The sequence below is a fragment of the Musca autumnalis genome, unplaced genomic scaffold, assembly GCF_047663935.1.
Source record: "Musca autumnalis isolate F117 unplaced genomic scaffold, ASM4766393v1 scaffold_5, whole genome shotgun sequence".
Taxonomy (NCBI): Eukaryota; Metazoa; Arthropoda; class Insecta; order Diptera; family Muscidae; genus Musca; species Musca autumnalis.
Window position 1 is genome coordinate 73203299 of NW_027412088.1, and position 13805 is coordinate 73217103.

At 41.1% G+C, this 13805-nt stretch overlaps 1 protein-coding gene across 2 annotated transcripts in view; it reads left to right on the forward strand.

The window, feature by feature from the left end:
* Nucleotides 1–13805, forward strand: part of Mtmr6 (Myotubularin related protein 6) — a 124001-nt gene that overhangs the window by 101104 nt on the left and 9092 nt on the right. For both annotated transcript variants that reach the window (XM_073992534.1, XM_073992533.1), the window contains exons 3-5: nt 2989–3151; nt 3215–3498; nt 9326–9460. In XM_073992534.1, the coding sequence (XP_073848635.1) occupies nt 2989–3151; nt 3215–3498; nt 9326–9460 (582 nt within the window). The remainder of the gene's footprint in view (nt 1–2988; nt 3152–3214; nt 3499–9325; nt 9461–13805) is intronic.

Genomic DNA, 13805 nt, shown 5'->3' on the forward strand with positions numbered 1-13805 from the left:
AGTAACAGAAGACCTATTAAGGTCTTCTTGAGCATGCAGAAGACCTTTTAAGGTCTTCTCTAGTAGACAGAAGATCTTTTAAGGTCTCCTCTAGTAGACAGAAGACCTTTTGAGGTCTTCCCTAGTAGACAGTAGGACCTTTTGAGGTCTTCTCTAGCAGACAGAAGGACTTTTAATGTCTTCTCTAGTAGACAAAAGACCTTTTAAGGTCTTCTCTAGTAAACAGAAGACCTTTTAAGGTCTTCTCTAGTAGACCTTTTAAGGTATTTTCTAGTAGACAGAAGATCTTTTAAGGTCTCCTCTAGTAGACAGAAGACCTTTTGAAGTCTTCTCTAGTAGACAGTAGGACCTTTTGAGGTCTTCTCTAGTAGACAGAAAGACCTTTTAATGTATTCTCTAGTAAACAGAAAACCTTTTAATGTCTTCTCTAGTAAACAGAAGACCTTTTAAGGTCTTCTCTAGTAGACAGAACACCTTTTAAGGTATTCTCTAGTAGACAGAAGATCTTTTAAGGTCTCCTCTAGTAGACAGAAGACCTTTTGAGGTCTTCTCTATTAGACAGTAGGACCTTTTGAGGTCTTCTCTAGTAGACAGAAGGACCTTTTAATGTCTTCTCTAGTAGACTGAAGACCTTTTAATGTCTTCTCTTGTAAACAGAAGTCCTTTTAATGTCTTCTCTAGTAAACAGAAGACCTTTTAAGGTCTTCTCTAGTAAACAGAAGACCTTTTAAGGTCTTCTCTAGTAGACAGAACACCTTTTAAGGTCTTCTCTAGTAGACAGAACACCTTTTAAGGTCTTCTCTAGTAGACAGTAGGAGCTTTTGAGGTCTTCTCTAGTAGACAGAAGGACCTTTTAATGTATTCTCTAGTAGACTGAAGACCTTTTGAGGTCTTCTCTAGTAAACAGAAGACCTTTTAATGTCTTCTCTAGTAAACAGAAGACCTTTTGAGGTCTTCTCTAGTAGACAGAACACCTTTTAAGGTATTCTCTAGTAGGCAGAAGATCTTTTAAGGTCTCCTCTAGTAGACAGAAGACCTTTTGAGGTCTTCCCTATTAGACAGTAGGACCTTTTGAGGTCTTCTTTAGTAGACAGAAGGACCTTTTAATGTCTTCTCTAGTAGACAGAAGACCTTTTAAGGTCTTCTCTAGTAGACAGAAGACCTTTTAAGGTCTTCTATAGTAGACTGAAGACCTTTTGAGGTCTTCTCTAGTAAACAGAAGACCTTTTAATGTCTTCTCTAGTAAACAGAAGACCTTTTAAGGTCTTCTCTAGTAGACAGAACACCTTTTAAGGTCTTCTCTAGTAGACAGTAGGACCTTTTGAGGTCTTCTCTAGTAGACAGTAGGAGCTTTTGAGGTCTTCTCTAGTAGGCAGAAGGACCTTTTAATGTATTCTCTAGTAGACTGAAGACCTTTTGAGGTCTTCTCTAGTAGACAGAAGGACCTTTTAATGTCTTCTCTAGTAAAAAGAAGACCTTTTGAGGTCTTCTCTAGTAGACAGAAGACCTTTTAAGGTCTTCTCTAGTAGACTGAAGACCTTTTGAGGTCTTCTCTAGTAAACAGAAGACCTTTTAATGTCTTCTCTAGTAAACAGAAGACCTTTTAAGGTCTTCTCTAGTAAACAGAAGACCTTTTAAGGTCTTCTCTAGTAGACAGAACACCTTTTAAGGTCTTCTCTAGTAGACAGAACACCTTTTAAGGTCTTCTCTAGTAGACAGAACACCTTTTAAGGTCTTCTCTAGTAGACAGTAGGAGCTTTTGAGGTCTTCTCTAGTAGACAGAAGGACCTTTTGAGGTCTTCTCTAGTAAACAGAAGACCTTTTAATGTCTTCTCTAGTAAACAGAAGACCTTTTAAGGTCTTCTCTAGTAGACAGAACACCTTTTAAGGTCTTCTCTAGTAGACAGTAGGACCTTTTGAGGTCTTCTCTAGTAGACAGTAGGAGCTTTTGAGGTCTTCTCTAGTAGACAGAAGGACCTTTTAATGTATTCTCTAGTAGACTGAAGACCTTTTGAGGTCTTCTCTAGTAGACAGAAGGACCTTTTAATGTCTTCTCTAGTAAAAAGAAGACCTTTTGAGGTCTTCTCTAGTAGACAGAAGACCTTTTAAGGTCTTCTCTAGTAAACAGAAGACCTTTTAATGTCTTCTCTAGTAAACAGAAGACCTTTTGAGGTCTTCTCTAGTAGACGGAAAACCTTTTAAGGTCTTCTCTAGTAGGCAGAAGACCTTTTAGGGTCTTCTCCGGTAGGCAGAAGACCTTTTGTGGTCTTCTCTAGTAGACAGAAGACCTTTTGTGGTCTTCTCTAGTAGACAGAAGACTTTTTAATGTCTTCCCTAGTCCAAAAAGCCCTTTTAAGGTCTTCTGTAGTAGACCGCTGTGCTTCCCCTTCGTCAGCCATAGACTTTAAGAATTGTTTATACTAATATATTTGCCATCAACATAATTGAAATGTTAACAAAGGATGGCCTTAAACCATCTTTACATTTTATATTTCCTTGACGCTCAACCAATTGGTAGAGATACCACCGGCTTTGCCGTTTTATGTACTTTGATAGACCGACATTTGACCGCTTTAGTTTTTTCTTTATTCCTTTTCATATTCTCTTTTGTTTAGTAGTAGTTTGATTCCATAATTATATTGTACATGACTTCGGGCAAAAAGCTTTTGTTTCCAATATATTTTTTTTTATAATGATGCGAAAACAAAACTCATTTCTCGGAATATAAATCATAAATCCATGCATTATAATGATTTCAAATATTTTTTTATTATTGCACATTTTTAATGGCCTTCCTTTTTGTGTGATAGCTACTAATCTTATTGTTAATGGCGTTTTTCATACATACAGATATTATTCGTGCATTAGTGATAATTCTATTCAAGACATAAAAATGGCAATTGCATTAACACAATAACAACATAATATTCTTTAATGATTTTTCTTTTATTAAAATTAATCAATATTTTTGTTTTTTTCCCTTTGCAGATTCTCCACATGCACATTGCTAATATAGAAAAGTTACCCCTAACCACAACTGGATCACCGCTGCTAATACGTTGTAAAACCTTTTTATCTGTGACATTTGTGGTACCCAAAGATTCCGAGTGTCATGATGTCTATACATCACTACAAAAGCTCTATCAACCTGGTGGGTGAATAAACACCTGCGTAATTATAAAATAATAATATAAATACTTTTTTCTCTTTTCAGTATCCATCAATAAATTGTATTGTTTCAATTATCAACCCGCCAAAGATGATTTTCCCAAAAATGCCGGTTGGGATTTTTTCAAATTGGAAGCTGAATTTAAGCGTATGCGTGTACCAAATGACATATGGACATTGTGTAACTTAAATACAAACTATGAATTGTGTGACACCTATCCGCGTCAAATTTATGTACCAGCCGAGGCTAATACGGCCATGTTAATTGGCAGTTCACGTTTTCGTTCAAAGGGTCGTTTACCAGCTCTCACATATTTACATTCCAATAAGGTAAGTAAAAAAGAAAATTATGGACTTACAAAAATCGTTAATTAGTTGAGGTGTTTGTTTGATTAAGTTCTATATATGGATGAGGAAATCACTGAGTGTACTAAGGGCGTACTTATACTATATACTGATTTCCTGAAGGAAAAGACTCTGCCTAATTTTGTTTTGTTGTCTTCCCTTCTCTGCATCTGTGCAACCCATTTTCTAAATATATGTTCTTAGGTCCGCCTAAACCAACTATAAATGGAAGGTTCTTACACCTGGGAAGTTTTTGAGGATTCTGAAAATACAAAGTTTATAGATGAGAACAAGTAAGAACGGCTTTAAATTCGGCCGGGCCGAACTTGTTATACCCTCCACCACGAGTTGTATTGAAGAAAAATGGAACAATTAGTTTCCTTTCGTTTATAAAGAAGACTAAGTACCAAATTTCAGCAAGTTCGGTAAAGTAATGTGTCTAACCTTCAAAATACGGAAATTCGGGAGGTACCGTTCCACGGGGGCTATATCAAAACATCGAAGACTTAATACCAAATATTTGATATTTCGGTAAAACCTTCAAAATATCGAAAAACAAGAGGTATGCTTCTATTGGGATATTTTGTTGTTGTTGTAACAGTGTTTATTATTAAGTTTGTATGTTCGTTCTTCTGTTCAATCTGGGTCTGGGTCTATCTCCAGTTCATGGAAAGTGGCTGCTTCTATGGAATGTAACCACAGATCCACTGGAGTTAGATAAGTAGGTTTGGCGGGGCAGTTGGAAAGGTGTTTTGTGTCGTGCGGGTCCATGCCGCATGCTGGGCAAATGTTGTTGTTGTAGCAGCTTCTACAAGAACATGTAAATCTTTATTTTATTGATTCGGCTCTGCCTCCAGCTCCAAGCTCAGAAAGGACGCAACGTGAATTGTATTAGTCCAAAGAGAGAGAGGAGTTAAGTCAGTCGGGTTGGCTGGGCAGTTAAACAGGTGCTGCGTAGTATGCGGACCGGTGCCACATGCTGGGCAGATATTCCGCGTGCCATCAATCCTGGCCCAGCAAGAATTGAGCCGGCTGCACCAACCAGGTCTAAGTTGCGCCAACACGACTCTCGTTTGTCTTGGCAGCTGCTGTTCTTCCGCTGCCACGGGGATGATCTTCCAGGACTATATTCACACTGTAGGCTGCCAGAGCCTCTGCAACCGCATCAGTATGAATGTCTCTTAAACCTGCCCGGTATGCACGTTGATCTAGAGGTTCTCTTTTATATCTTTGGACCTCTCTCTCTAGATCTCTATAATCCTCCCGCCGCATAGCTTACCACAGACCGGCCTATCGCGTTGTATGTGGTTAACAAGTTTTCTTTATCCGCACCCCAAGTGCTGCCGGCTAGGGACTTGAGGACCTTGTTCCTGTTTCTCAGCTTATCGCAGATAACTGTAGTATGCTGGGACGACTTATACATGCTATTGAATGTGACCCCTAGGACTTTGGGGTAGTTTGTGGTCGGAATAGTTGCACCGTCGACCTGCACATTCAGTGGTGAACAGTGTGGCTGTTGACTTAGTGGTGGATATTTTCATATTCCTCGCGTGGAAAAACTCTACAAGATCAATGAGATAGGTATTTAGCCTTTCACAAACGTTACCGATATTGGGACCTGACGCCATGAGTGTACAATCATCCGCGTACGTAATTAACTCAATGCCGGGCTGCCATAAAAGCATCTCATTGTGTTGCTTTACTGGAAGAATCTTTACCTCCTCATGTAGATGGTCCACTGAAGACTTGAGGAGGCACCCTGTTGCTGTTCTAAGGGCGGCATTCTGACTGGTTTTTTCAATTCGTATCACATAATCACGGACCAAACTGGAGCCGCATATCTTGCCACAGACCGACCTATCGCGTTATATGTGGTCAACAAAGTTTCTTTATCTGCACCCCAAGTGCTGCCGGCTAGGGACTTGAGGACCTTGTTCCTGCTTTTTAGTTTGTCGCAGATAGTTGTGGCGTGCGCACACGACTTGAAAGTAGTGTCGAATGTGACCCCTAAAATTTTAGGGCAGTTTCGGAATTCTGCTACCGTCGACCACGACATTCAATTCTCTTCCAAACTGCGCTGTCCATGTTGTGAACAGAGTGGCTGTAAATTTTGTGGCGGAAATCTGCATATTCATCGCATGGAGAAAGGTGGTAAGATCGGTTAAATAGGAATTCAGTCTGTCACAGATGTCATCAGCGATGTTATCTGACGTCAGGATCATGCAATTATTCGCATACGTTACGATCTTGATGCCGTCTGAAGGGGGCGGAATACAGGAGAGGTAGAGGTTAAACAGTTCCGGAGATATCACCCCACCTTGGGGAACTTCCTGTTTCACTCTAAGGGGTTTGGACTTCTTTTTCCTGAATTCCATCTACGACTGGCGTCCACAAATATAGTTGACTATCCAACGTTTCAAGCATGACCGGAAGGTTGTCTGTTCAATGTCCTCAAACAGCGCCTGAGTGCCTGATTCTATCTCACGGCGGTCTCTTGTTGAGTCCTTGGCAAATATGGCGTGAGAGATGGCGTGCAGCGCTGTTGTCGTGCTGTGCTCACAGAATCCTGACTGATTATCGGCAACTTGATAGCTATTCCTGATACTGGAAAGGACTAAGGCCTCAAGGGTCTTTGCTACGGGCGACAAAAGCGAAATCGGCCTGTACGATTCATCTTTGCTGGCATCCTTGAATGGCTTAGTAGCGGGACCACCCTACCCAATTTCCAGACTTCGGGAACAATGAGGGTGGCTAGTGACAAGTTGAGAATTTTAGTGAGATACTCCACTCCCGGCTCAACCAGCTGCTTCAGCATTACCATGGAGATTCCATCAGGGTCCAACGCTTTGGATGATTTTGCGTTCCTGATGGCATTCGCAACATCATCCATGATATCTGATGCGACGTAATACTCTCTTCTTCGCCCTGTCACTCTCGGGGTGCTCGACAAACTGTCGATTGAAATAACTTGCGCACCTCTTCGGGTCAGTCAACGTAACGTCGCCAAACGTGACTGAGGTCTTATCTTCCTTCTTTCCAGGGTTCCGCTAATTCCGGCGCCTCTGCTGGGAAGTTTGGTCTCACTTCGGATATTAAACCAACAGGAATATATCGAGCGGCTGCAGCACTGATGATCAGGGATGTCATGTTGGTGGTTTTCCCGTTGCTTGTGGTGATTTTTGACGTACAAAAACCACTGTTTAAGCAGGGATCTCAACTGTTCCGAGTTAAAAATAGCTATAGACCATTGTACGTATGTGGTATGTAGCGATTTTTACATCGGAACAGTTGGCATCCCTGGTGATGATGTGCCGGAACGTCCTTTCCGCTACCCGAACATTAAAAAGATTGGGCTGATCTCTGCAGCGGTGATTAATGAACTCTCTGAAACTCGGCTAATTAGCTTTCCCATGATTGACAAAAGTGCGGCGTTCAGAGGCGATGAAATCTGCTAATGGACTGTCTGCTGATGGAGACAATCATGGGGAGATGGTCTGATCCAAAAGAAACGACGGGTTGCCAAGTGACGTCATTTTCTGGTAGGAGAGTGCTCATTGACTATATAACTATAAATATGCTCAGGCAGCGCTATACCACTCTATTCATTCGATTATTCTCTTTTTTTTTTTTTTTTTTTTTGACGGGACAGTGTTAGTTACTTATAATGAGCACCGATAGCGTGTGACCAGATTACATAGTTTATCCTACAGAATATTTTTAGGGTTTTTTTATACCCTCAGCATTTATGCTAACGAGGGTATATACACTTTCATACGGACAAAATGTGCCTCATCGAAATACTGGTTTAGACCCCAAGTATGTTTGGATGAAATGTGTTTCAGACAATTTGGAGTCGATTGAGCAATGTCCGTCCGTCTGTCTGTCTGGCTGGCTGGAGCGCACGATAACTCTCGAACGGATGCACCGATTCAGTTCAAATTTTGGCTTTCGTAATATTTTGCCCAAACTTAGTTTAAGTTCGAAGATGGGCTATATCGGTCCACTCCTTCCGGTACCTCCCCCACAAAAGTTCGAAAATATTCGAAAAATTTGTGCGCACGATAACTCTTACAGGGAGTAACCGATTTGGTCCATACATTGCCTATCGTAAAATGTGTACCAAACTTAGATAATGTTTCAATATAGACATAATCGGCCCACTCCCTCGGGTACCTCCCAAACAAAATTTCGGAAATGTTCAGTTTAGGGCCATCTCTCGAATCGCTCTGATTTTTGTTTTAGCAACTTGTATTCACTGCCCTCCATACGACGGTACAAGTTTCATTAGGGGCAAGTCCATACTTCCTGAGAAAATAGCCTGAAAGTTGCAAACAAAACTCCTATTACACCGTGTGAGGTGGTTGGAGCGCAAGATAACTCTAGAACGGATCTGTCGATTCGGTCCAAAATTTGGCCTTAGTAATATTTTGTCCAAACATAGTTTAAGTTTGAAGATAAGCCATATCGGTCCACTCCTTCAGGTACATCCCCCACAAAAGTTCACAAATGTTCGGAAAATTTGTTCATACGGTAACTCTTTATGGGAGTGGCCGAATTGGTCCATACTTTACACATCTTCTAGATATAGATCAGGTTCAAATATGGACTATATTTGGCCACACCATCCGGTACCTCCCACACAAAATTTCGGATAAGTTCACTTTAAGACCTGCTCTCTAATCACCTTGATTTTTGTTGAAGCAACTTGCATTCGCTGCCTCAATTACGATGGTAAACGTTTTTTCAGGGGTAAGTGCATACTTCTTGAGCAAACATCCAGAAGGGCGTAAAAACCCCCTATGGCACCATAAGTAGTGGCTGGCGATCCACTTTCATAATGGTCAATGTAGATCCATTCCTTTTAGTATCTCCTCCGCAAAACTTTTGACCTCTAATCCTAATGAACATTTTTGTCAGTTCAAATTCCCAAAATTTTTAAAAAAAACCTAAATACGTTTTTTGGGAAAATTTGTTTCAATATATACAGGCTGAGGGTATATCTCTGTGACTTGTACACATTATCGTCCATGCCCCAAACGACGCAAGGGAAGGGCCAGCACACCAGATATATTTTAGGAGCGTCGTGACAAACTCCCATATCAATTTTGAAGCGGCATAAATATGATAGTCGAAACAATTTCTTTTATGGATCAAAGTTGTGGGAAGTGGGCATGGGGGTCACGGGGGTCATCCAAAATTATTTTCTTTTCTTTCTATTTAAAATTCCCTTCAACCCCCTCTAATATGCATTATTCTGCTTAAACCCAATATTCCCTTGATTACCACATTAACTGAGTGCCATTATCTCCTATACGAATAGATTAATCATATCATTATAGTAGCAATTTAAAAGGATTGTTTTAGCAAATGATCTAATTAGCATCTAAAAGAGAGAAGCAAGAGAGAGGAATTAACATCAATAAAAACAACGAACGAACAACGTGGCTTCTTCCTTCAATATGATAATGGCAAGTTCTTTGATATGTTAAAATCTTCCTTCATTTCTCACCGCTTTTCTTCTTTCTTAGGCAGAATTTTATTTAACGATGGTTTCTTTTGACCTTAAGTGCTATGATTTTTCTTCTGCACTTTTCACATAACAAAAAAAAAAATGGCAAGAAGGAAGGAAAGCATACAAAACCAGTGCTGTTAAAGCATATTTTATATACATATATCAAGGAAGGATAACGTTCTATTTTATTGATACACAAGCCGGAGATATACACTACTCGTCATTATGTCACGTTATGGAAATATGCTTATATTTGTGTTATTTCACTTCTTCTTCCTTTTTCTCGTTTCTTCCCCCTAGGCTTCCATTTGCCGTTGCAGTCAACCATTGTCGGGTTTTAGTGCCCGTTGCTTGGAGGATGAACAAATGCTTGAAGCAGTACGTAAAACAAATCCAAATACCGATTATATGTATGTTGTGGATACACGACCCAGGGTAAGTTGTTTTTTATGTTTGTGTGTATGTGTGTTAATGTTAATATTTATTTATATCAACAGTGGGTCAATAAAGGCTTTTGATCACGACCTCTCTATATATTATACATTTTTTCGAGGGTAACCTAAGTGAGCTACATACATATTTAGTTCAGATTTATTTTTCATTGTCTATTTTAAATCCGCAGAAGAAAAGACTTTCTTCAAAAATGTACAAATAATTTCTAGATACACTGTACTCATATGTGTATTGGCGGCATACGAAAGATAAATCCATTATTTTTGGTTAGATTTAATATACAAATTTTTCGAAAACATATTGAACGTGCAGATTATGCAAAATCGATAAACATATGAGAATTCCCATTGAGATTTTATAAAAACGGCAAAAACAAAAATGATGCTTTCTATACATTTATTTTGGAGTGTTTTCTGGCATTTCATATTTTCTTTTGCTTTTGCAATAGGGAATGATGTATTTATTATTGGCACCTTACAGTGTAGCATATCCTTGAAGTGATAACAAACTCTGGCATGCTTTTGGCCATGAAAACCTATTGAAAACGGTCTTATTTTCGAACGAAAGGTTTTAAGGTGAGGAATTACTTAATTGGTCCTCTACAGAAGATTTGTCATATAAGCTGAACTAAGAAAATATGTCCATTCGTCTCTATTTGTTGCTTTATTTCTCCAATTTGGAATACCTCGTTTTGGGATCCTGTCTTCCATTTGGCATTGTTTTTAAACTGTTTACTTAAGCCAAAGTAGCATCTGTTAGTCAGAATACTAACAGTTTGGACAAATGGTCTTTCCATATCCTATAGTGCAATTCTCTTAACTCATTTTTGAGTTATCGACAAAAATCGGTAAAATTAACATGATTATAATTTCGGCAATTAACGATATTTTTCGGTATGTTAGTGACGAATAAAAGGTAGTCGTAAAGTTCTACCGATAGCAAGAGTGCTGTCAACTTTTTTTGAACTTTTCATTTATAATTTTGCGTTTTAATTTTACCGATTTTTTCGGCAACTCAGAAAATGAGTTTGCGAATCCCACTACTGAGAACAAGAGGATGTGCCTCTACCAAAGCCATCCATTTAATGTTTCACTCTTTGGTCTCGACTTTTTCACACTCGACTCTCGACTTTTTCACACTGAAGTTTTTCCATGTCTCTCTTTCTCTGGGGGATTAGCTTTCCTATTACATCAGTTTGTTCAACACAGACCTAACTCGCTTGAGCCTGGCTCTAATGACCAGTACATGGAATGTATGGGGGAACAGTTAGCCCGCTTGTGGATGGTCATAACCGACTGGTCTTGGGGGACTTTATGTTCATCATGAGTTGTGGCATTTGGTCCTCGTCAATGATCAGAGGGGTGTATAGTCCTGGCTGGACAGATTGTTAGTTCTACGTTTTGCACGGTCAATGAGGACGCTTCTACCAGAATTTGCGAAGAGTGTCACAGTTCGCCATATATAATCATCATGTCGCCTGGTCTGACATCACCTGGCAACCCGTCGGTTCTCCTCATAATTGTCTTCATTAGCAGACCGCCCGATCTTATGACCTCTTAACCCTGCACTTTCATCAATAATGGGAAAGCTAATTGGCCTAATTTCACAGAGTTCACAAATCAACCCTTCAGAGATCTGTCCAAGCCTTCTGATGTTCGGGTAAAAGAGAGTACGTTCCGAGACATCGTCACTGATGCAGTCACTCGCCATATACCTGCTGGCCGAATACCGGAACCAAATTTCCCAGAAGAGACGACGGGATTAGGAAATGTGCGTAATGAGCTTCGTCGTACCAACCCCAGTGACCCTAGAGTCATAGAGCTGACACTGGAGGATAACGGGTTGGTCGATGAGCATAAACGGAACAAGTGATTAAATCATCTGAAGAGTTGTAACATTGGAGCCGGAATAAATGAATTGTGGGCAACGATTAAGTCACTCTCGAACCTTGAAAAGAATGAAGATAGGATCTAAGTGTGCAAGGAAAATTTAATCGACATGTGTTCCGTAAGCAGCACATTACGACAATAGCGCTAAATCCCACGGCAGCGGCTTCTTACGTACCGGATTGACCCGAAACTATAGTGGTTCGGCTGACAACCCTGCATCAAACCTATGCTTTTACGTAGGTTTCATGCTGCAACAACAACAACAGCGCTACACGCCATCTTCACACATATTAGTCGAGGACTTTACCAGAACAAACCGTGCGATAGAATAGTGCTGATGGAGCTCGACGTACCAAAAGATACTGTCAAGCACTCCACGCTGTTTGAGGACACTGAGCAACAACCCTTCGGCCAAGCTTGAAATTTTGTATAATAAATTATATGTATGTGTAGATGCCAATCGTACGTGAAATTCAGGAAGTCCAAGCTACGTGGAGCGAAACAGGGAGGTCCCCAAAGTGGGGTTATATCTCCGGAACTGTTTAATTTCTACCTCTCCTATTTGACTACGGCCACTCTGCATGTACGGCAGAGATGAGAATTAAGTTAAATATCATGGTCGATGGTAGCCGAATTCCGACCACAAACTACCCTAAAATTCTAAATGTCAGATTCGACAGCATGTTCATGTCGTCCGCGCATGCCACATCTATCTGCGACAAGCTAAAATGTAGGAACAAGGCCCTCAAGTCCCAAGTGCTGCCGGACTTGGGGTACAGATAAAGAAACCTTGTTGACCACATATAAGCAGCACAGAACGACAACAGCGCTGCACGCCATCTCCACACATATTTGTCGAGGACTCAACCAGGAGCGGCGGTGTGATAGAACAGTGATGGTGGCGCTTGACTTATCAAAAGCCTTTGATACTGTCAAGTACTCCACGTGAACAAGAAGGGAGTTGAATATCAGGGTCGATGGTAGCAGAATCCGACCACAAACTGCCCCAAAATTCTAGGGGTCACATTCGACACCACTTTCACGTCGTCCTCGCATGCCACAGCTATCTGCGATAAACTGCAAGGTTCTCAAGTCCCTAGCCGGCAGCACTTGGGATGCAGATAAAGAAACTTTGTTGACCACGTATAAAGCGATAGGTCGGTCTGTGGTAAGCTATGCGGCGCCAGTTTGTTCCCCGAATTTATGTGACACGCAGTAGGATAAGATTCGAATTTGTCAGAACGCTGCCCTGAGAACAGGAACAGGGTACCTCCTCAAATCTACAGTGTACCATTTACCTGAGGAGGCAAAGATTCTTCCAGTACGACAACATAATGAGATGCTATCGTTGCAGTACTTGCTCGGGTGTTACCGTGAGAGCCATCCCAATCACCATCTGCTGGCCACCGATACACCCAGGCATATCATGAAGTATATTCATGCTCTAGATACGGAGGTCCAACAGTATAGGGAGAACCTCCAGATCAAGAGGCATATCAGGCAGGGTTGAATAGCATTCACACGGACACAGTTGCTAAGGCTATAAGCAATTATTTTGTGAATGCAGTCATCGGAGTACATCCCCCATCTATCACAGCTGTAGAGCGTCAGCGCCAATAACGCTCGGGATATTGCAGTCGCCTAAATTCCTATTGGGCGGGAATCGATCGCACCGTGCAAGACATCTGCCCAGTATGCGGCATGGGCCCCCACGACACAAAACACCTTTTCAACTGCCCAGCCAAACCTACTCATCTAACTCCAGTGGATTTGTGGTTATCCCACTGAGTGTCACTAATATTGGGGATCCAGACTGGGGCCGCGTAGTCAAGTAGTGGCCTGCCTATGGCTTTATAGGTTGTTACGATGGTTTCTTTTTCTTTACCCCATGTGCTTCCAGTTAGAGCTTTGAGGATTTTGTTTCTGCCACCTACCTTTTTTGCCGTTAGTTCAGAGCGTTTACTGAACTGGAAAGTATTGTCGAAGGTGACTCCTAAGATTTTGGGGTATTTGACAGTGGGTATGGTGTTGCCGTTGATATTTATTTTTAATATTGTATTTACCTCTTTTGTCCAGGTTGTGAACAACGTCGCGGAGCTGAAGTTTGAGAGGAAATACTCATTTAGTCGATTTTCTATGGTGGAGATTTTCCTGTCAGACGATAGTACACTGCAGTCGTCTGCATAGGATATGCGACTGATGTTTGGAGGTGGGGTTGGCGCTTTCGCCACGTAGAAATTGAAGAGTAGTGGTGATAGTACTCCTCCTTGAGGGACCCCTTGTTTGTTGCGTCGTTGTTTGGACTTTGTTCCTCTGAACTCGACGTAGGACTGTCGTCCGGCCAAGTAGTTTGCCATCCATCTCTTCAAAGAATTAGGTAGAGTTGTCTCTTTGATATCATTTAGGAGTGTGGAGTGGCAGACTGTGTAATAGGCCTT